We start from the raw sequence: 23873 nt of genomic DNA, 5'->3' as shown, positions 1-23873 counted from the left end.
TCTCTTGGAAGTATCTGTAGAGCAAATGTTGAGTGGATTTTACCATTAGGCTACTAAATGCTCCTGGTCCCTTGGCACCATTGTTAGGACTATTGGTTGTTGATCTACTCATTCCCTTTCTATGCTCCCAGGAACTAGCCTGTGACTCACAGGGAACTGTAGTCCCTGGGTAAGAGTCATTGTTTGAGAGTAAGATATGTTTGTGCTCCTGGGGCACCTAGCTGGCTCAGTCAATTCAGCATCCAACTTCAGCTCAGGTCATGATCTCGCAGTTTGTGAGTTCAAGCCCCACATTGGGCTCTGCCGACAGCTCAGAGCCTGGAGCCTGCTTTGGATTCTGTGTCTCCCTCTCTCTCTGTCCCTCTCTCAAAAATAAATAAACATTGGGGGAAAAAAAGGTATGTTTGTGCTCCTGGTTTCAAGAGAACAGGAGAGATTCTACAAGGAATGGAAGGAAGAGCTGACTGGAGTGGACACCTGTTAGAGGACTATTCCCCCTAAAATGACAGGGGACGAACACGAAGAAGATTACAGAATTCCAGGGTCATGGCACATAACACATTCCTGGCCAGGAAAAATCTGGGAGTTGGTGAGTTTTCCCACCGACAGAGAGCTACAGAGACCATTCACGGGGTTCAAGGACAGAGTTCCAGAACTGCTTTCAGCAAAGTTCTGGGGGAAATTGCTCTACAGCCTGAACCAAAAGTATTCAAGCTTCTTGGGTTCCTATGTTGTTGGATATTTGTTCTTCCCCAGGCTGGCTACTCCCAAATTTCTCTTCCCAGGTTCTCTGCTTCCCCAGAGCAAAATGACTGAGTCAGCACTCTTGAACTGGGAGTGGGGACAATGTCCCACTTCTGTCTGTCACCCCCATTTGAGGTGGGGTGAGTGGGAAGTGGCCTCAACTCTTTTCAGCTGCCGTCTCGGAGTGTGGAAATCCTTCCATTCAGCTGGCACAAAATGAGAGTGGACCAGTATTCTCAGAAGCATGGTGCCCAAGGCGGAACCTCCAGCCTAGAAGTGGCGACCTGCTAAAAGAGACCTCTGGGGACCATACTGGCCAGAAACTTCACCTTAACAACAAGTAGCTGGGGGCAGGATGAGAGATGCTGACCTCCTGGCCCTCCTGGAAGATAACTCTCCGAGTGGGAGTTGGGAGTGAGGGATCCCTGCACTCTCATCTGCACCACTGTAGTGGATTTTCCATCTCCCTGAACTGGGAAGGTTGAAGGAGATTAAATGTCTCAGTTCAAAAACTGCAGACTCGCACTGTTTTTACAGAATTACAGATCATCTTGAATAAATGTTCTTCATTCGTTGTATAACCTTGTTGTTGTACATCCATTTCCAGAGATATTAAATCTTGTATGTTTTGGTTTTTGTTCGCTTAAAATTTTTCCACCAGTTTCACTAGGGAATGAGTCCACATAACTACTCCTGTTGTCAAGCTAGAAGTCCCTCCTTGCTCTTTTTTATTTTTAAATAATTTTAGATTTACTGTAAAGTGGCAAGTATGTATTTCCCATTATATATAACTTCCACCCCAGCTTCACCTCATGTATTATGCAGATACATGGTACATTTGTCAAAGCTAAGAAATTGACATTGATATAACATTGTTTACAAATTATTTGGATTTTACCATTTTTTTTCCTCCACTAATGTCCTTGTGTTGCAAGATCCCATTCCAGGACACCAAGTTGCACTTAATCAAGTTACTTTGTTACACTTGTTTTTCATGATCCCAACACTTTTGATGAGTTTTCCTTGGATATTTTATACAATGTTCCTCAATTTGCACTTATCTGATTTTTTTATGAGTAAAGTGGTGAGTCTGGGGGAAGGACATCACAGTAGTGAACAGTTTTGTTGCATCATACTATGTGGTACATGGTGTCAACAGGACATCACTAATGCTGCTAACCTTGCTCACTCGGTAAGGGTGGTGTCTACCCATTTCCTCTGCTGTCAACTTACCCTTTTCTTCTTTTCATCCTTAGTCACTAAGTCCAGCCAGTTCAAGGGAATCAAACTCCACCATCTGAAATAAAGGCGATCTATATGTTACTCGGAATTCTGTAGGAAGCTTTCTCGTATCTCCCTGTACCCATTTATGTAAGAGCACTACTAATTCTTATTAAAAAACAAATAATCATAAGTACTTACAAGAAATATGTGTGTTGGGGTGCCGGGGTAGCTCAGTCGGTTAAGTCTCTGGCTGGATTTCGGCTCAGGTCACAATCTCTTGGTTCGTGAGATCAAGTCCCACACTGGGCTAACAGCACAGAGGGTGCTTGGGATTCTCTCTCTCTCTTTCTGCCCCTCCCTTGCTTGCTCTGTCTGTCTCTCTCTCAAAAGTAAACAAGCATTTAAAAAGAAAGAAATCTGTGTGTTGTGATTCCCTTTTTTACACATGGGGGAAAAATAATGTGGAGGTCTACTCCATGGTGATGTGTTTAGTAAATGCGACAGAACAGCAGGGTCAAATACACACCCTGTTTCCATTTTTATAACTGTGTGTATATTCATTGGAAGCTGCGTTTTATTTTCTCACCTTGTCAGGAGAAAACACACACACACACACACACACACACAAATAAGTAACCAACGATGACTTTTAAGTTTTTTGTAATATATTCTCGAAGGATTGTTAGGATTCCTAACATGACTTGGTTTCTTTTTAAAAAAATTTTTTTTTCAACGTTTATTTACTTTTTTTGGGACAGCGAGAGACAGAGCATGAACGGGGGAGGGCCAGAGAGAGAGGGAGACACAGAATCGGAAACAGGCTCCAGGCTCTGAGCCATCAGCCCAGAGCCCGACGCGGGGCTCGAACCCACGGACCGTGAGATCGTGACCTGGCTGAAGTTGGACGCTTAACGGACTGCACCACCCAGGCGCCCCTGTCTGCACCTATTTAATGCTGGGTTGGTTCTGGGTTCGCCCCTGCCCATTCCTTTCTCTGTTCTCAGGCTTTTCTTGAGACTGGAGATAACCCTGTTCGCTAACAACTCCCGAATTTGCAGATCCATGCACGACCCCTGGGCCAGCGATGAGACACAGGTAAAGTGCCGGTGCTCGACCTCTGCGTCCACCTCCGGCATCGCTCACCAGCGGGCGTCAAGGCCCCACAGCACGTGCAGCTGGTGCTGGACAGAGCCCGCGAGGGGCCAGGCGATGCCATGCGCCGTGTGGGAGGGAGGGCTTCTGGCGTCCGCGTCCTGGCGCTCGCTACTCTTAAGGCTTGTGTCCCCGGCTCCCTCCAGGAGGATCGCGAGGAGGTGAGGAGCACAGGGAAGTCCCGAGCAAAGCCGAAGACCTCGGTCCCCGACGTGTCACGTGCCCGGACCCCGGGCGGACGTCCGGGGCCCGGAGCCTCGATTTCCCCGGGCACGTGAGGGACCGTTTTGCGCCCGTCCCTCGGCCCCACTGTGAAGATGCAGGTCTGAGGCGGTACTCGGCCTCGCGCACTCTTCCACTGGAGGGGACAGGCTCGGGAAGCTCCCCACCGCCGCAGCTTTCAGGGAGAAAACCACAATTCCCAGAAGGCTGTACACCGCGTGTCCGCGCGCGCGCTGGGCCAATGACAGCCCAGGACAGGGGCGTTTCCTGCGGCCCGCCCCGGCGGGGGCGGGACTTCCTGCTCCGTGGAGGCTAACGTCATCCGCCGGTGCCGGGTGGGTCGTACCGGTCTGTGCGGCTTCGAGCAGTGGTGGGCAGGGCGCTTTTATGAGGCGCGAGCGGAGAAGGCGGTGTGGAGCGTGGGTCTTACCTCTGCGTCCTTGTACGAGCCTGATACCCGCCCCTCATTCTCTATAACGGGGTGTCACGTAAGCGCCTGCTGTCCCTGCAGCCCTGGGCCTCGAGCGCGCTTCACAGCGGGGAAACTGAGGCTGGGAGTGAGACGGTCAGCCGAGGTCGCCCCGCTCTGGGGCTCCTCGGCCGCCACCCCCTCCCCGGGCCCCGCTCTGTGCACAGGGTCCCACGATGGCGGCGGCGTGGATGGCCCCTGCGCGGGTGAGTGGACGACGCTGTGGGTATTGCAGCCTGTCTGCTGCGGAGAGGGCTCCTGGGCAGCCGGAGGCTAGGAAGCCGTTCGCTTGCCTATTCTTCCTGTCGTTTGTGTACAGCGCGCGTCGCTAGCTTGTTGTTTTATTGTCCGTAGTCCTGCGGCAGTGCCGGAGTTCCGACAAGTGTTTGGTCAGTGCCGGGAAGGTGAAAGTGATGCTTCCTTCCGCGGGCGTCCGTCACTCACAGATCCAGCCCGCCCGGGGACCCGCAGGTGCCCACCCGGCCCTCCCGCCGACCTCCTCGACCTTGCCTTCTTCCCCGGGGGCGCGGTTCTCCGGACACCAGCCTGACCATGCTGAGTTCATCCCCCAGCCCTTGTCCTTGTCCTGCCCTGTGCCCGCGATTCTGCCCCTTTGACTCTGGCGGGAGGGAGGGGAGGGGTCTTCCTCTCACATCCTGCTGGCCTCTGCTCAGATGTCACGCATTTGGACAGAACTGTCCCAGCAGTTCAGGCCGAAGTGGCCCCTTCCCTGCTTGCCCATCATCTGGCATTTTTGTGTAGGAAACCTGGCAAAATTAAATAAGGGTTCCTGGTTGAATATGTCTGGGATGTTGTGGGAGCAAAGAGAGAACAGTGGCAGAGGAACCATAATCGCTGGCCTTGGTTAATTTTTGCTGTGGGTTGAAGGGCAGACCTAACATTTCACCTCTTTTAATCCTCACCTCCTCTGAGTTAAGTTCTGTTATTATTGCTGTTTTGCATGAAAACAACTTGAGGCTTAGAGAGTTCAGTTATTTGCCCAAATTCACTGCAGCTCTTTTTTCTTTTTAATGTTTTACTTATGTTTGAGAGAGAGAGTGCGAGCCAGGGAGGGGCAGAGAGGGGGACAGAGGATTCGAAGTGGGGTCCGCGCTGACAGCAGCAAGCCAGGTGTGGGGCGCAAACTCACAAACCTGGAGATCATGACCTGAGTTGAAGTCAGACACTCAACCGGAAGACACCCAGACGCCCCTCACTGCTGCTCTTAAGTAGCAGAAACAATCAGTGTGTCAGCCACCACAGCCTGTATTTGTACCCCCTTCTGTACAAAACGCATGTAGGGATACATTGCAAGCCAAGCAGGCTTCCTTGGAGTAGGCAGTTTGGGCGGAAGGTGGGAATATGGCATTTCAGCAGGTGGAAGCGTGTGGACAAAAAAGGTATATTTGTTTCAGGAGTCCCCAGAAGACCTGTGTGATTTCCATGGCCCCCCGTCCCCATCTGTCGAGCCCTACCCTGGGAGGGCCAGCCTCTGTGATCATTTGCTGACCGTTCCATCATACACTCTGCCAGGACAGACAGTGGTAAACCGGAGGCTGTTCTCATGGCCGCAGCCTGCTTGCATCGTCCTCAGCAGCTTCTGTTCTCTGGGCCTGAAGTAGTCTTTCCTCAGGGATGGGTGCCGTGAGGACCCAGGCAGGCGGGTTTGAGTTCCGGCAGAGTCGCCAAAGGAAAGGAAAGAAGACTCCAGTAGGAAAAAGAAACAATGGCTCATTGTGGATTCTCCCTAGCAGTCTGAGGAGCAGAAGGCATTGGCACCTGATCCAGGCCCTGCCACTTCCCAAGCAGGTGCCACCACCTCAGGTGACTGTCCTGTAAGGTGGCTGATGATGAGCTCGCTCCTCTGCCCTTGTCCACAGAAATTATGTTCAATGTTTGCCGAAATGAGTGTGACTGGGTATTTATGTGAAATGCTTCACATCTGCATTAACTCCTTTGCTAATGGAGGAGTGTCAAGATTGTGCAGTTAGACCGTAGACCAGAGGGACCTCAGTTCAAATCCTGCCTCTGCTTATACCACGTGTAAACTTAGGGCCCTGACTGGCATGAGGGTGATAATGATACGACCTCAGGCTGTGGTCAGTCGTCCAGTGCTTCTTTTACGAATATCTTTTTTTCATTAATTTTCAAAACTACTACCACCGAGTGACAATTACTGTATTGACCCAGGAATTGAGGCTCCCAAGTAACACTTGCCAGGCAAGTGTTGATTTTAAGAGGATTCACACCTCAGGAGTATGACTTTTGTTCCCTTTAAGGAGACAGGCAGAGCGTCTGCATGAGGCAGGCACACTGTGGAGACCAGTGAGTCTCGGGGATTCTGTAATTATCATTGCTGCTGTTTTCAATGCTCTCTCCCATTCGTCTGGCGTCTCGGAGCCCTTGCCATGCTGTGTCTCATAGTCCACACAGGAAGGTCCTGACCTTGCATCATTCTCCCTGGGCTCCCACGTGGGAGGCTCCTGGCTCCCGCGCTGCTGTAATCAAGGCAAAGCAGCATCTCGGAGTCCTTGAGGCCAGCACAGAGCTCAACCCTCAGCGGCCGTTTGGTCTCTCTGCTCCCTTGCCATCAAGAGATGGGCTCTGGTTCCCGTCAGTAGCCCTAGGACAAACACAGCTGCCTCTATTTGACTTTTCAGATGCTGGTGACCTTCGATGATGTGGCCGTGACTTTTACCCAGGAGGAGTGGGGGCAGCTGGACCCGGCCCAGAGGACCCTGTACCAGGAGGTGATGCTGGAAACCTGCAGGCTCCTGGTCTCTCTGGGTGAGGCCTCCCTCCTCCTGCCGTGTGGGAGACCCATCACCTCCTTCCCTCCACTCTCTGGCTCCAGGCCTGGCTGGTCGAGAAGGCCTCTGTAGCCTGCCTCCCTCCTCCCCACAGCTTTGGTGATTTTCTAGACTCCCCTCTTCCTGCCTGCTCTTCTGTGTGGGAGGGAGGGTGAGGCGAGAACATAGTTGGCTTTTGGTCACAGCCAAAGAAGGGTGTGTTGGGAGGAAATGGGGGTGTCTCATGGAACCCACAGGAAGGAATGCCAGCTGGGCCCCTTGAGGGACTGATCCAGCATCCTCGAGAAGCACGATTATGCCCTGGCTTCCGGGGCTTTCGTCCTGACCTCTCCGTGGGTCTGCTTGTGTCTCTGTCTTTTCACAGTGGTTTTTCTCTGCCACAGCTGTTTGGCAGCAGGAAGCGGTCGCCCAGTCCTTGTGGTGTGAGGCCCCATGTTCCGTGTCTCTGCTCTTCTTGTATGCGGATACTGTTCCTCTTCATTCGTTTAATTCTCCCGACATGCCATCTTCGGCAAGTGAGGAAAATAGGGCCACTGCAACGAGTCCCTCTAAAGCTTAATCTGTTCAGTTTAAAAGACCCCTCTTTGTTGCAAAAAGCTCTCCTGCAGTTTTTGGTGGCACAGGTTCTTTCTTTTGTGAAATGTTGAGGAGAATAGATGCCATTTATGTCTGTGCAAGCGTCCCTATTTGACCACACGACTGAGTGGGAGTCCCAATTTTTTGTTTTTAGTGGTTCCTGAAGCGCTGTCTAGCGTCATCAAGTCTGTCTCTCTCTCTGGCCCGTGTTTCCTGAGGATCGAGGCCTCCTGCTCACATCCCCCTGTCACTGTTTCAGCCTCCTTGGGCTGAGGTTGCTGGCCCCACACGGCTGCTTCCTTCTTCGTATAGTGCTTAGGAGACCGGGGTCTGGTGCCAGACCCTTACTGTTCAGTCCCCGCTCTGTGGCTTATGAGCTCTGTGTTTCTGGACCGGGTACTGAACCGCTCTGTGCCTCGTAATCTCAGCTAAAATGAAGTAATATAGGGGCGCCTGGGTGGCGCAGTCGGTTAAGCGTCCGACTTCAGCCAGGTCACGATCTCGCGGTCCGTGAGTTCGAGCCCCGCGTCGGGCTCAGGGCTGATGGCTCAGAGCCTGAAGCCTGTTTCGGATTCCGTGCCTCCCTCTCTCTCTGCCCCTCCCCCGTTCATGCTCTGTCTCTCTCTGTCCCAAAAATAAATAAACGTTGAAAAAAATAAATAAATAAATAAAATGAAGTAATATAGCACCTCTGCTTCACAGAGCTGTCGTGAGGGTCAAATGGCTCACAACAGTGTCTGGTGATACCTTGCGATGTGCGGCTTTAGCGATTGTGACCCTCGCTGTCGCCAGTACTGTTCTCATGTCATCATCGTTCTCATTGTCTGGTCTTCACCCTCATACTTGGACTCAGCATCTTCTGGAACAGTGTTGTATAGCTTTGTAGTCAAAGAGGCCAGATGCCAGACACGACTACACAGACCCTGATCCACCTTGGCTCAGCCATTTACCACTTCCACGGTTTCAGCAAATCTGCCTGATCTCGGTTTCTTCATCTATAAATGGTGCCAGTCACAGTGTTTACTTCGTGTGGAGGCTGTAAGGAAATCCTAAATTAGAATTTTTTATGTTCGCTGGAAGAACAACAGAATCCTTTGCTTAGGACCTAAAAAAGACTTTGCTCAATGAAGACACTTTTGAGTGAAAAGCCTCAATATTTTATTTTATCTTTTTGTGAAGTTTATTCATTTATTTTGAGAAAGAGAGCACAGGAGGGGCAGAGAGAGAGAGAGAGAGAGAGAGAGAGAGGGAGGGAGGGAGAATCCTAAGCAGGTTCCACCCCGTCAGCATGGAGCCCGACGTGGAGCTCAAACTCATGACAGGTGAGATCATGACCTGAGCCGAAATCAAGAGTCAGACATCCAACTGACTGAGCCACCCAGGGACCCAAGGCTCAATATTTTAAATATGTCATTTATTTTCTAAGTTAGTACATAAATTTAATACTATGTTTTAAGAACATACTGCATTTAAATTGCTTGGCACAGTCCCTTGGGATATGGTTACATCCTATAAATATTAGTGTTTTGTTTTAAGTTTATTTTTGAGAGAGTTGGGGAGGGGCAGAGAGAGGGAGAGAGAGAGAATCCCAAGCAGGCTTCACACTGTTAGCATGGAGCATGATTTGGGGCTCAAACTTGAAAACCGTGAGATCATGACCTGAGCCAAAATCCAGAGTCAGACACTTAACTGACTGAGCCACCCAGGTGCCCCTAGTTGGTTTTTTTTTTTTTTGGTTTTTTTTTTGAAGACTTTTTAAAGAGCAATTTCAGGTTCATAGCAAAATTGAGAGATTCCCCATAAACCCCCTTCCTCCACACCTGCACAGCCTCCCACATTATCAACATTTCTCCCAGAGTGGTGCTTTTGTTACAGTCAGTGAACCTACACTGACCTCATAGTCCCTGAAAGTCCATAGTTTACATTAGGGGTCACTCCTTGTGTTGTGCATTCTGTGGGTTTGGACAAATGTGAAATGACACGTTTCCATCATTATAGTATCATGCAGAGTATTTTCACTGTGCTAAAAATCCTCTTTGCTCTGCCTATTCGTCCCTTCTCCTGCTCCCCTTCATTAACCCCTGATCTTTTTACTATCCCCATTTGTGTTTTCCAGAATATCTTGTAGTTGGAATCATACAGTATGTAGCCTTTTCAGATTGACTTCTTTCATTTAGTAATGTGCATTTAAGGTTTCTCAGTGTCTTTCTATGGCTTGATAGCTCATTTATTTTTAGTGCTGCATGCTCCATTTTCTAGATGTACCACAGTGTATCCATTTACCTGCTGGAGAAAGTCTCAGTTGCTTCCAAATTTTGGCAATTAACTATAAAGCTGTTGTAAATATCCATGTGTAAGCTTTTATGTGGACTTTTGGGGAAATACCAAGGAGTGCAATTGCTGGATCTTATGGTAAAGTTATGTGTACCTTTTTTTTGTCTTACTACATTTTCTTGTCACATTACCTAATACTTCCAGTATTTTTGTAGATGTTTATCAAGTTCAGGAAATTTCCCTCCATTCCGCTTTTGCTTAGAGTTCTTTTTTTTTCTTATGTATTTTTTTAAATTTAGTTATTCATTTCGAGAGAAAGAGAGAGAGAGAGAGCACGACTGGGGGAGAGAGACAGAGAATCCCAAGCAGACTCTGTGTTGTCAGCACAGAGCCAGATGCAGGGCTCGATCCCACTAACTGAGATCATGATCTGAGCCAAAGTCAAGAGTCAGACACTTAACCAGCTGAGTCACACAGCCTCCCCAGAGGTTTGTTTTTTTGTTTTTTTTTTTTAACTCTGAAACATGAATGGATGTTGGATTTTATCAAATGCTTTTCTGCATTATCAATATGATTGTGTGATTTTTCTTCTTTAGCCTGTTGCTGTGATGGATTATGTTAATTGATTTTTAAATTTTGAGTCGGGTTTGTATATCTGGGATAAATCCCACTTGGTTGTGATATATCATCTCTTTATACACTGTTGGGTTTGATTTGTTAATATTTTGTGGATGATTTTTTTTTCATCTATGTTCATGAGACATATTGTGTATACTTTTCTGTGATGTCTTTATTTGATATTAGGTAATGCTGGCCTTACATATTGAATTAGGAAATATTCCCTCTGCTTCTGTCTCTGGGAGAGATTGTAGGGAATTGGTATAATTTCTTCTTTCAGGTTTTGGTAGAAGTCACCAGTGAACCCAACTGGGCCTCGTGCTTTGTTTTTTGGAAGGTTATTAACTTTTGATTCAATTTCCTTAATAGATATACACCTACTCGGATTGTCTGTTTCTTCTTATGTGAGTTTTAGCAGATTGTGTCTTTCAAGTGATTGGTGCATTCATCTCAGTTATTGAATTTGTGAGCATAGAGTGGTTGATGGTATTCTTTTAAAGTCCTTTAAAAAAATTTTTTTTCATGTTTGTTTATTTTTGAGAGACAGAGACAGAGCATAAGCAGGGGAGGGACAGAGAGAGAGGGAGACACAGAATCTGAAGCAGGCTCCAGGCTCCAAGCTGTTAGCAGAGCCCAATGTGGGGCTCAAACTCACAAAGCACAAGATCATGACCTGAACTAAAGTCAGACACTTAACTAACTGAGCCACCAGGCACCCCTTTTAATATCCTATTAATGTCCATAGGATCTGTAATTTGTGTTCTCTCTCATTTTTTTTTTTTTCAGTTAGCCTGGCTAGAGGCTTATCCATTTTAATGATCTTTTTAGAGAACCAGATTTTTGTTTTGTTGATTTTCTCTATTTTCTGTTTTCAGTTTCATTAATTTCCGCTCTAATTCTTATTTCTTTTGTAGTGTTTACTTAGCACTTAATTTGTTCTTCTAGTTTCCTAAGGTGGAAATTTATATAATTAACTTTAGATCTTTCTTTTAAAAAGATATTTCTATGTTATAAATTTACTGCTAAGCACTGCATTGCTACGTTCCACAATTTTGCTAAGTTGTATTTTTTATTTTTTTATGTTTATTTGGTTTGAAGTTTTTTGTTGTTTTTTTTTCTTCAGTAATCTCTACACTCAACATGGGGCTCAAATTCATGACCCCAAGATCAAGAGTCACATACATGCTCTTCCAACTGAGCTACAGAGGCATCCTCTATTTTGGTTTTCATTTAGTTCAAAATATTTTTTACTTTCTTGAGATTGCTTCTTAGACCCACATGTTATTTAAAAATGTGCTGTTTGATCTTTACCTATTTGGGGATTTTCCAGTTATCTTTCTGTTATTAATTTCTAGTTAATTACTTTGTGGTCTGAGAGCAGACATTATATGATTTCTGTTCTTTTTAAATTTTGGTTAAGGTGTGTTTTATGGCCCACAATATGATCTGTTATGGTGACTGTCCCATGTGAGAGAAGAATGTGTATTCTGTTTTGGGATGCAGTAGTCTACAGATGTCAGTTATATCCAGGTAATTGATGGGATTGTTCAGTTCAACTATGGCATTATTAATTGTCTGCCTGTTGGATCTATTACTTTTTTTTTTTTTTAAGTTTATGTATTATTTATTTTGGGAGAGAGACAGCGGGGCAGAGAGAGAGACTCTCAAGCAGGCTTCACACTGGCAACGCAGAGCCTGACACGGGGCTCAAAATCATGAAACTGCGAGATCATGACCTGAGCAGAAAACAAGAGTCGGACGCTCAACCAACTAAGTCACCCAGGCTCCCCGGATCTGTCCATTTCTGGTAGAGGAGTAGTGTAGTCTCCAACTTTGATAGGGGATTCATCTATTTCTCCTTGTCATTCTATCAGTTTTTGCCTCATATAGTTTGATGGCAGACACATACAGATTAAGGAATTTTATGTCTTCTTAGCAAACTAACCCGTTTATCATTACATAATGCTTTCTTAATCCCTGGTAATTTTCCTTGCTTTGAGGTCACCCCTGTCTGAAATTAATACAGGTCTGCCTGCTTTCTTTTGACTAGTGTTAGCGTATTCTGATAACGTATTAGTATATTTTCCTCCATCCATTTACTTTCAACATGTATCTTTTTATTTACAGTGGGTTTTTTATAGACGATCTATAGTTGGGTCTTATTTTTTTATCCATTCTGACCATCTCTGTCTTATAATTGGAGCATTTAGAAAAAAAACAGACGTTCCAAGTGATATTGATACAGAGCGGTTAATATTTACCATATTTGTCACTGTATTGTTCCTGTATTTGCATTCTAGTCTTTCTGCCTGGAATAACCTATCTCTCTGCTCAGAGTACCCAGCCACTCTGCCTACCTGTCTATGATCAGAGATGCCACTGGTGAAATGAACCTACTAGGTGGGGTGCCATCATCCTGGGAAGTGTTTAAAATCTCCTGATGCCCAGGCCTCACCCCAGATATTTTGTGTAAATTAGGCAGTAGTAGCAGCGAAGCTCACCAGGTATTGGCTGACGCACAGGGAGGTCGAGGCCCCTGACTGGATTAATTAGAAAGCACCTTCAGGAGATAGGTCTAAACAGCATTGCGATTCTACAGGATGGGGATCAAAGGGAATTGGTGCATTCTGTGGAGCCGATGCTAATGTCTACAGTCTTTGGGGCCCAATGACAGTGTTTTATGCAGCTGGTTTCCAGGTCACATCATTTTATTTGCATGGATGGGAGCAGCTTCATTCTGAGGCCTTCTCCAAATTCTGATGTCCCAGTCTAGATTTATTTCTTCTCACCAGAATCTCCACGTCCTCTTTCTTTCTCCGTAAACAGGCTGTCCTCTACCCAAACCAGAGCAGATCTACCCACTGGAGCGGAGCCCAGAGTTATGGACACTGCAGAGAAGCCTCTCCTCTAGCAACTGCCCAGGTGGGTGCCAACAGCTGGCCAGGTGGGGGTCCTGGCAGCTTGTAGACGGCAGAGTAGACTGTCCCTGGAGTTTGTGGAAGTTTTACTGTTGTGGCCTCTCTCAAGGCTTAGGATGCACGGAGCCTTGTAACCTGAGGTCTTTCCACCCGTTCCTGGCACCCCATCACAATGTCCAGCACTCCTGGGGAGGTGTGGGACCTATTAGGTAAGAAGTTCGGGCTCTTGGCTCTGGTTGCTTGGGCTTAAAAACTAGCTGTGACATGCCACAACCCTGTGGCCGCAAGAAAGGAGCGTCATCTCACAATGCCTTCATGTAAGTTCAGCCACTGTAACCCAGCTGCTCTAACAGGTGTATTCCAGAATCTTGGGGGCTCAGCATATGAAAAGTACTTTTCTCACCGAAGGACTGTGTGGGTCCACCTGCAGCTGTGTGCCACACAGTTACTCAGGGACCCAGCTACCTCCTGTCGTCAACATGAGACTTTCGGGTTGTCCTGCCTCCTTCCAGCTAGCACAGGGGAAATCAGAGAAGAAAGGGGGGTGTCATACCCACTATTTCTCCTCACATTCGATCTGGCTGCACTTCGGTGCCTGGCTCTGGGAAATGAGGCTGAGCTGTGTGTCCGTGGAGAGGAGCCAATGGTTTGGTGAGTGTGGTCTGCTCCTGAAAACTGCTAGCAATAATAGTTTCTGTATCACTGGATTGTTTGAGGACGTACCAGATTGCATGTGACGCTGGTTCACACTGGCCCTGACCTACAGGGCACGAATGGCTCAGCAAAGGTAAGCTGTTAGTGCTACTTATGTCACAGTATGAGTCCTCATGAATAACGATAGTTCAAGTTGCCTTCTGAAGTGCAAGGAGACTAGCTGTCCTCTGCGTCTCACCCTTTCCCACCTTCTCCACCATTCTCCACGGGTCCGTTAGACACTCAGAAGCACTCCCGGGCTCCGTATCTTAGCACCCCTCCTGTTCGCTTAAGCTTCAAGGTAACACTTCACCAACACTTCACCTTCTCTTCCCCAACTGTGGGCCGCTGAGGCCCTCGGGACATCAGGTGTGCTGACTGGTGCCACCGCAGAGCCAGGCTCTCCCCTCTCGTGGTCCCTTGGTCTGTTCAGCCCTTCAGAGTCTGTTCCACACCTTCGCCCTTGTCCCCGGTCTCACGTCTGCGAATGTGCAAAAGACACTTCAGCTCACCATGCCTGAGAGGGAGCTCTTGATTTTTCCCTCTCCTCCCACCTCCCGTGCAGGTCAGAAGGCTGGGTGCCACTTTAAGTCACTCCTCAACCCTTCCGTCTCCACCAGCCCCCACATCCAGACATCCTGTCCATTTCACGCACGCGTCTCCACTGCCTCCCCTGCTACCCCTGACCTGTCCCCACACACCTAAGTCCAGCCGGTCTCCCTGCGTCTGCTGCATGCCTCTGATCTGTGCTGCCTCCCACACTGGCTCCCCCAGCCGCTTGGACCTTGTTCTAGACCTTCGCCGGCCCCCCCACCCACCAGTGATGTCTCAGCACATTTTCATGGTGAAAGTCGTCTGTGTTCTTCTGTTGCTTGATCTCCAACCCTTATACATGGATAGAAATCTCTGTGTGAACCTCCCCATCCTGCCCCCTCGTGGAGCTCGACCTTAGTTCCTGCACTAAGTCCAGATCACACCTTTTTAGGGCACTTGCTTCTTCACGTATTTTCTGCCTCTTCAACTTTATCTAATCTCTGCTCAACATAAAAATATGCTCGGTTGCCTCACACTTAGGGAAAGTAAATTACAAAGGCTTATGCCTCTCCCGTGTCTGCACACTGGCATCAACTCCACTTTCCCTGTATAACCAATCTTGGAAAAGTTGTCTCATTCTTTTTTTTTTTTTTAATGTTTATTCATTTTTTGAGAGAGAGAGAGAGAGAGACAGAGCACGAGCGGGGGAAGGGGCAGAGAGAGAGGGAGACACAGAGTCTGAAGCAGACTCCAGGCTCTGAGCTGTCAGCACAGAGCCTGACATGGTGCTCGAACCCATGAACAGTGAGATTGTGACCTGAGCCAAAGTCGGATGCTTAACCAACTGAGCCACCCAGGTGCCCCAAAGTTGTCTCATTCTTGCGAGAGATGTCTACATTTTTGTTCCATACCTCCCATTAATGATTATTTTCTTGAACTTTTTGAATGAGATATAACTCATATGCTGTGTTCTTAAAAGCCTTAAGAGGTCAGCTTGACGAATCTTTGTATATGTATAAACCCACATCACCACCGTTACGCTAATATATACCACAGTGCCCCTGATCTGTGGTTTCGCTTTCTGCGGTTTCAGTTACCCGTGGGCAACCACGGTCCAAAAGCAGGTGATGGTCCTTCTGATATACCAGCAGAAGGTCAATAGTAGCCTAATGCTGTGTCACATGCCTGCGTCATTCACCTCCCTTCGTCTCCTCATGTGGGCGTTTTATCATCTCACAGCACCACAAGAAGGGTGAGTGGCGTACAATAAGATATTTTCGGATAGAGACCACATTCGTGTAACTTTTATTCCAGCGTTTGTTAAAATTGTTCTATTTTATTATTAGTTTTTTTGTTAATCTCTTATGTGCCAAATGTATAAATTAAACTTTAGGTATGTATGTACAGGGACAAAACATAGTATATACAGGATTGATACTACCCGTCATTTCAGGGACCCACGGGGGGTCTTGGTACAAATCCCCCGCAGATAAGGGGGGCCACTGTAGAATATCTCCAGCACCTTATTAGGGTCTCATGCCCTCAACAGCCCCTTCCGTGAGGTAGCCCCTGTTTAGACCATCAGCATAGATTTGAGTGTTGAACCCACTGTGTGCTGTCGGTATATCTATCTCTTGATCATCAATATGTCTGTGAGATTCTTTTCATGTGGTTGCATATAGTTGGAGTTTTTCACAGTCGATACAGTGTGATGTCCCATTGTGTGAAAAACTGCCCTTTATCCCTTCCCCTCTTGACAGGCATTGCTGTTGTTTTCAACTGCCTGCTGCCGAGGAAATTTTTTCATGTGTTTCGGTGCCAAGAGGCACTGATTTCTGTGAGGAACGGACTCTGGTATGTTTCTGGGTCAGGTTGGCTCAATTGGAAACTGCCAGGCAGTTCTGCAGAATGGTGCCCCTTTGCACATTCCTGCCATTCACGTATGAAAGTGCCGACATTGTCCTCTTCGCTCTTTGAGGCCCCGTGGGGGGTTCCTCTGAACCACAGCACGGGAAAATGTTCCTTAGGAAAATATTCCTTACACGGTCACTGTTTTGCTCCCAGTTTCCAAATACGGCAGCGACCATCAGGATAATGGGTAACGGCCCGCAGTTTACTGAACGCCCTGCAGGGGTCGGCATTGTGCCCGGCGTTTTACAGGTCTTGTCTCAATTCACCCTTCAGGGCGGCCTTTGAGGCAGAAGCTGAGCCTGTCAGTGCTTTAGACGAGATTGAGATGGGAGCAGCTAAGTAACTTGTGCCATATCTGCTCACTTGGTGCAGGCAGGACGTGGCCATGATGTGGGCCAGGCGTTCTGGCTCCAGAGCAGACACTTAAACTCCATACCGTGTGAGCTCGTCGTGTGGCACGCTTTTCTGATTGTGTCGTGGGCATCCGGCCTTCTTGGGGTCTCTGCCCCTGATCTCCCGGGACCTATCTTGTCTCCTTACTCTGGTGGCCTCTTTAATGTTGGCTCATTACGCCTCTCTTGGACCATGCCCCCCGCACCCCCAAGTGGGGAAGGGACAGAGAGAGAGGGGGACAGAGATCTAAAGCAGGCTCTGTGCTGATAGCAGAGGGCCCAGTGCAGGGCTCGAACTCACAAACAAGATCATGACCTGGGCCCAAGTCAGACACTTAACTGACTGAGCCACCCGGGTGACCCATGGACCGTTCTTTTTATTCTTCAATACCCTCCAGGGTTAATATGTACATTCTTACACTGCCAGTTTACATACTTCCTAGTTAGGTCCCAGATGTATGTTATGGGACCAACTCATGATATACAATTAGAGCTAACGGGGGTTACGTTTTGCTCAGTGTCTGGCACCAGACTGAACATGGTCCACATAGCAAACATGGCAAATGCAGGATTTCACTCCATCCTCATGGAGTCCTACAGTCCAGGCTCTTTTTTTAGCTTTATTCTTGAGAAGACAAAATGAGGGTTGAAGGAATTTGAGTGCCATGGGAGGTACCACGGAGCTAATACTGAGTTCCTGTGGGGCTTGGGCCTAGGGTTTCTGTGGTCCAAGACCATGATCTTTTTTTTTTTTTTAATGTTTGTTTATTTTTGAGAGAGAGACAGAGCATGAGCGGGGGGGGGGGGGGGTGCAGAGAGAGAGAGAGAGGGAGACACAGAATCCGAAGTAGGCTCCAGGCTCTGAGCTGTCAGCACACAGCCCAATGTGGGGCTGGAACCCACGAACTGAGATCATGACCTGAGCCGAACAAAGTCAGATGCCCAACCGACTGAGCCACCCAGGTGCCCCCCCAAGACCATGATCTTAACCGTAATACTGCTGTGATCTCTAACTTTTGTTAAAGTGGACCTCAGGTACAAATTGCAATTAATCCTAAACCTTGGCTTATGACACACTGTCCTCACTGATTCATGAATGACCTTGATTAATTGATGTATTACCCAAGGTATTTGCTCATTCATTTCTTTTTGAAAATAACGTACTTAACATCACTGAACTGAAGAACGAGAACATTGCTCACACCTGCTGTCTAGGTGGTCTGCACTGCTGTAACGAGAATGCCACAGACTGGCAGCTTTAACAACAAACGTTTGTTATCCACGGTTCTGGAGGCCAGAAGTTTAAGATCCGGGTGCTGGCAGATCTGATGTGTGGTGAGGGCCCTCTTCCTGGTTTGCAGATGGCGGTCGCTCTGTCCTCACACGGTAGACGCTCCTGTGTCTCCCCCTGCAAGGACACCAATCCCATGTCAGGGGCTGTACTCTCACAGGCCCATCTCTGGCGTGCTGCACTCCCTGAGTCTCGGAACACTCTGCCTTTGTTCATTCTGTTAACCGAGGCCGGAATGGTGTTCCCACTCTCTCTGTCCGGCAGCTTCTAGCTCTCCCTGTGCGGGAAGCTTCCCTGACCTCTTCCTGGCTGCTGCATGGGCTGCCTCAGGTGCTCCTATCCTGGCCTCTTATAGCACCTGCAGACGTTCTTGCTTGGAGCAAACCCAGCACACACGCGACATTCTTCTGTCTGCCCGTCCCTAGTCTCCAGACACTCTGTCCCCCATCGGCTCTCTCCCTCTGGATTTCCTCTCAAAGGTTTCAAGAGTTCAGGATCCAAAAAGAAAGAAACTGTAAACGGGGTTCCTGAGATTGGAAAACATGGGAGGTGCTGAGCCACTGTTTCCATTTTCTTATTCCCACTGAAATGGCAATTTTGCTTTTCTGTGTTGCCATCTCTAATAGGCCCTTCTGTGTATTGTTTTCCCTTAGGTGACAATATAAAACCTGAGACCACCGAGCCTTCCCCTTCTCACCTTGCCTTGTCTGAGGAAACCTCACCACGGGAGCAAATGACTTCACGAGCCCCAGGGTACTCCCAGCTTGGGCAAGGCAAGAGTCAGGATAGGCCATCAGAAATGCTGGAAGGCCAGTTGGAACCAGGAACAGACCCCCTGATGGAAAAGCTCCCTGGAAACGCGAAGCCCGAACATGATGGTTTAGGGACAGATGATAGTCTATACTCAAGGATTGTACAGGAGCTGATCCCTGCGGGACATGTCCTCCATGAACGTGACTCACGGGGACCACTGAAAGATCCCTTGATTCGTGAAGGGAGACGTCCCTATAAGTGTGCGGAATGCGGGAAAGTGTTTACCAAGAACTGCTTTCTTGTTCGACATGAGCAGGTTCACACTGGAGTGAAGCCCTATGAATGCACCGAGTGCGGGAAAACTTTTAGCAAGAGCACACACCTCCTCCAGCACCACATGATCCACACGGGGGAGAGGCCCTACGAGTGCATGGAGTGCGGGAAGGCCTTCAACCGCAGGTCGCACCTCACGAGGCACCAGCGGATTCACACTGGGGAGAAGCCTTATAAGTGCAGTGAGTGTGGAAAGGCCTTCACCCACCGCTCCAATTTAGTCTTGCATAACAGGAGCCACACTGGAGAGAAACCCTTTGTGTGCAAAGAATGTGGAAAAGCCTTCCGAGATAAGACAGGTTTCCTTCGACACTACATCATCCACACAGGAGAGAAGCCCTTCGAGTGCCTGGAGTGTGGGAAGGCCTTCAACCGCCGCTCACACCTCACGTGGCACCAGCAGATTCACAGTGGAGTGAGACCCTTTGAATGCAACGAATGTGGGAAAGCCTTTTGCGACAGCACAGACCTCATTCAGCACTATGTCATCCACACGGGGGAGAAGCCCTACAAGTGCCTGGAGTGTGGGAAGGCCTTCTACCGCCGGTCACACCTCAAGCAGCACCAGCGGAGTCACACCGGCGAGAAGCCCTACGTGTGCAGTGAGTGCGGAAAGGCCTTCACCCACTGCTCCACTTTCATCTTGCACAAAAGGGCCCACACCGGAGAAAAACCCTACGAGTGCAAAGAATGTGGGAAAGCCTTTAGCAATCGGTCAGACCTCATCCGACACTTCAGCATCCACACTGAGGAGAAGCCCTATGAGTGCATGGAGTGCGGGAAGGCCTTCAACCGCCGCTCATACCTCACGAGGCACCAGCGGATTCACAGTGGAGAGAAGCCCTATGAGTGCGTGCAGTGTGGCAAAGCCTTTTGCCAGAGGGCAAACCTCATTCGACACGCCATCATCCACACCGGGGAGAAGCCCTATGAGTGCAGTGAGTGTGGAAAGGCCTTCACCTACTGCTACACTTTCATCTTGCACAAAAGGGCCCACATTGGAGAAAAACCTTTTGAGTGCAAACAATGTGGGAAAGCCTTTAGCACTAGGAAGGACCTCATCCGACATGTCAGCATTCACGCTGGGGAGAAGCCCTTCGAGTGCTCTGAGTGTGGGAAGGCCTTCAACCGCCGCTCGGGGCTCACGAGGCACCAGCGGATTCACAGTGGAGAGAAACCCTATGAATGTGCCGAGTGTGGGAAATCCTTCTGCTGGAGCACAAGCCTCATCCGACACTCCGTCATCCACACCGGGGAGAAGCCCTATGAATGCAGCGAGTGTGGAAAGGCCTTCAGTCGTAGCTCCTCCCTCACTCAGCATCAGAGGATTCATACTGGGAGACACCCTGTCAGTGGCAGCGCAGCAGAAGTGGGGAGACCCTTCACGAGTGGGCAGTCCTTGGTCACCCTCTAAGCGCTCCACAGGGGAAAGACTTTTGAATGTAGCCACTGAGGAAACCTCTTATTCAGAATCCGATCGTTCATACCAAAGAGAAACCCTTCTGTTGGAGGATATCGGTTGTCATCTGAGGAGTCATACTGGAAATTCACCCAGCCTAGAGCCTTATTCTACATCTGAGAACTCCTCCACGAGCATGATCCAGTCATTCTTGTGCACTTAGCATAACCATCGGCCCCATCTTCTCAGTTTACACTGCAAAATTATCTCAGGGATATTTAAACAAAGGAGGAGGAGATACAAGAGAAACACAAGCACAGTTTCTTTCATATTTCTGTGACAAGCCTATGGCAGTTTCTTGTTCCTTATCTTATTTGGGGGGGGGGGCGGTGTTTCAGAGATCAGAGAGCCTTGTCCCCTTTGCCTTGTATATACCTTCACTGGTGTCCATTGTCAGGACAGTTGGGACAGTTGAGGGTGTGTTGAAAGCCTTTATTTTTTTTATTTTTATGTTTATGTTTTTTTCACACTCACAGATGGCTTTATTCAGCCGTCGCCCATAGGACAGGGTGCCTCCCAGACCCCACAGTCCCTTGGAAACCTTTATTAAAGGCCTTTGTTCTACAGCATCATCCCTACCTTTGAGTAGCATAAGTCTTAACAAGAAATATGAAAACTTGAGTTATGAAAGACTCATATTTCAGGAGATAAAAATGTACATATGAATGGGCCCACTGTAGCACATTCTTAAGACTTTGATTTTTTAAAAAGCAAAAAATTTTTTTCAGGTGTACTTAACCATCCGTTTATACGTGCTCTTGATCTACTTGTCTATTGTTTTTTTGTATTTTTCTGTACAACGAGGATGGCAGTGTAGCTGTGTTACCTTCTCAGATGAATCCTCTGATTGTGGTTCCTGAGCTTCTCCAATCCTATTTAGAGAGGCTTCTCCCAAGTCCACCTCACTTGTTTTCTATGTGTCGAATTAGAGCCAAAAGAAAACACATAGCTAAATTAAGCTAAAAAAATAAAGAGAAACTCCAAAACGCAGAGAGAAAGAATCCCATTTTTATTCCTACAAAAGGTGGTGTGAGGATTCACTGTTGAGGAAATTGACTAGAATATTAATAGATGAAATGGGCATGTGCACATGCAGGGGTGTGTGAGTTTCACTGTTGTTTCCATGGCCTTGGTTTCCAGTGTAGTAAGTAACAGTACCTTTATCAGTGTCTTTTGGAATTCCTTCTTTGTTTTTTTGTGGGGTTTTTTTTTGTTTTGTTTTGTTTTGCTTTGCTTTGACCTACCTGTGATAGTATTACCTCACATTAAGAAATATGCTGTACAGAAAGATGTAAAAATAATCACGCATTCACTTTGAACCCTCCTCAGGGCCTCCTAAATCACCGCAGGTGTACTTTTGTATTGCCATCATAGACTAAGCCACTTTTGTTACATTGATTCATGGCATTATTGTGAAGGCACCTCTTAATCCTTTTCGGGTCATGTCTAAGAAGTCTTAAGGAAGCTCTCTGTCCTGAATACTTTCTCCTGTGTTTTCTCCTAGAAGTGTTATCATTTTTGCATATAAATCTCTGATCCATGTCAAGTTAATTTTTGTATTACCATGTGAGGTTTAGGTTGAGTTTCTTTCTTGTATTTTTGCTTAAGGATGTTCAGTTGACTGGCACCATTGGTTGAAAACTAGACTACAGTACTATGCCTCCACTGAATTATGTTTATTCCTTAATCAAAAACCTGTTGGGCATATTTATGTTGGTCTATTTCTGAGTCTCTGTGTTATCCCACTGATTTGTACATCTAAACTTCTGCCAGTACCAAACTATGTTGATTACTGCAGCTTTTAGTAAATCTTAAAATTGGGTGAAGTGATTTCTCCTTTATTCTTTTTTAAAGTTGATTTAGCTTTCCATATCAAATTTTTTCCCTTGGCTTTCTGTAAACACTTTATCATGTGCTTGTCTGTATGTAGGAAACATCTTGCTGGGAATTTGATACACACTACATTAGTCTATGGATCATTTCCGTGAGATTTGGCATCTTTATTATTTTGACTGTCACACCACGAACATGGTATGTCTCTTCATTTATTTAGATCTTTTTTGGTTTATTTCACTAGCGTTTTGTAATTTTCCACTTGTAAATCCTGAACAAATTTTGTTAGATTTTTACTTTGGCACTTTTTTTGGAGTCACTGTATGTTATATGGAGGTTTTAATTCCAGTTTGTACATGATCATTACTGTTACAGAGAAATATGATTAATTTTGATGTGTTGACCTTGCCTCCTGCGACCTTGCTGAATACTTATTCTAGCAGAATTTTGTGTAGATTCCTCAGGATTTTCTTCATAAACAATAATGTTATCAGCAAATTGCAAATATCTTTTGTCTTCTTCCCAATCTGTATCCCTTTCATTTCCTTTTCTGTCTTTATTGTACTAGCTAGAACTTGCAGTACAATGTCAAATAAAAGGGTGAAGGAGGACATACTTGCCTAGTTTGTAATGTTAAGAAGAAAACATTCACTGTTGATTATTAAATATGATGGCTGTGGGTTTTTTGTTGTTTTACTTTTTTAAAAATTTTAATTCCAGTGCAGTTAACAAACAGCATTATATTGGGGCGCCTGCGTGGCTCAGTCAGTTGAGCGTCCAACTTTGCCTCAGGTCATGATCTCACGGCTTGTAAGTTCAAGCCCCACGTTGGGCTCTGTGTTGACAGCTCAGAGCCTGGAGCCTGCTTCAGATTCTGCTTCAGATCCCACTCTCTGCTCCTAACCCACTCACATTCTGTCTCTGTCTCTCTTGAAAATAAATAAACATTAAAAAAAATTAAAAAAAAAACCCAAACAGCATTATATTAGTTTCAGGCGTACAATATAGTGACTCAGCAGTTCCGTATATTACTCATTCCTGGAGAGAAGTGTACTCTTAATTCCTTTCACCTAATACATCCTTCCCAACCACCTTCCCTCTGTTAACTGTTGTCTATAATTAAGAGTCTATTTTTTGGTTTGTCTCTTTTATATATATGTATACGTATATGTATATGTATACATACATATATATACGTGTGTGTGTGTGTGTGTGTGTGTGTGTGTGTGTGCGTTCTCTGTCTAGTTTGGAAAGACATCCTCTTAATGTACTAAGAGCTTTCATTGAAAGGGTATTGAATTTTGCCAAATGTTTTTTCTCCTTTGGCTGATGTGACCATGTGATTTTTCTTCTGTAGCCTGTTGATATGACAGATTGCTTTGACTGGTTTTGAATGTTGAACTGGCCTTGCCTCCTTGCTTCCTTGCAGTAAACTGCACCAGGTCATGGAATATAAATATAGTGTAGCAGCATTCTGTTTGCTAATCTTTTATTGGGGAATTTTGTGTCTAAAATCATAAGTATATTGGTGTATAATTTTTTTGTACTAATATCGGTGTCTGCGGATTACATGCCTCCCAAAATGAACTAGGAAGTGTTCCTCCTCTTCTTTTCTTTTCTTTCTTTTCTTTCCTGGATGAGATTTCATAAAATTGGTGTTATTTCTT

General features: G+C 46.8%; 1 protein-coding gene across 2 annotated transcripts; it reads left to right on the top strand.

The window, feature by feature from the left end:
- Positions 1-3647: 3647 nt before the first annotated feature.
- Positions 3648-22817, top strand: LOC122494690 (zinc finger protein 543-like). 2 transcript variants are annotated; one of them, XM_043600056.1, is made up of 6 exons: positions 3659-4017; positions 4166-4282; positions 5227-5635; positions 6472-6598; positions 12916-13011; positions 18482-22817. In XM_043600056.1, the coding sequence occupies exons 3-6, from the start codon at positions 5447-5449 to the stop codon at positions 20326-20328; spliced, it is 2259 nt and encodes a 752-aa protein (XP_043455991.1). In that variant the 5' UTR covers positions 3659-4017; positions 4166-4282; positions 5227-5446; the 3' UTR covers positions 20329-22817. The 2 variants fall into 2 exon arrangements, with proteins under 2 accessions (XP_043455992.1, XP_043455991.1); XM_043600057.1 differs by lacking the exons at positions 4166-4282; positions 5227-5635 and having other exon boundaries at positions 3648-4017.
- Positions 22818-23873: the final 1056 nt, after the last annotated feature.

This window comes from Prionailurus bengalensis, chromosome E2 (assembly GCF_016509475.1).
Source record: "Prionailurus bengalensis isolate Pbe53 chromosome E2, Fcat_Pben_1.1_paternal_pri, whole genome shotgun sequence".
Classification (NCBI taxonomy): domain Eukaryota; kingdom Metazoa; phylum Chordata; class Mammalia; order Carnivora; family Felidae; genus Prionailurus; species Prionailurus bengalensis.
This window is presented reverse-complemented; position numbering and strand designations above follow the sequence as displayed.

Coding starts and splice junctions, on each gene's coding strand:
- LOC122494690 (XM_043600056.1), top strand. CDS start 5,447: ATGGGTGCCGTGAGGACCCAGGCAGGCGGGTTTGAGTTCCGGCAGAGT. Junction 6,599..12,915: donor CAGGCTCCTGGTCTCTCTGG/GTGAGGCCTCCC, acceptor CTCCGTAAACAG/GCTGTCCTCTACCCAAACCA. Junction 13,012..18,481: donor CTCCTCTAGCAACTGCCCAG/GTGGGTGCCAAC, acceptor GTTTTCCCTTAG/GTGACAATATAAAACCTGAG.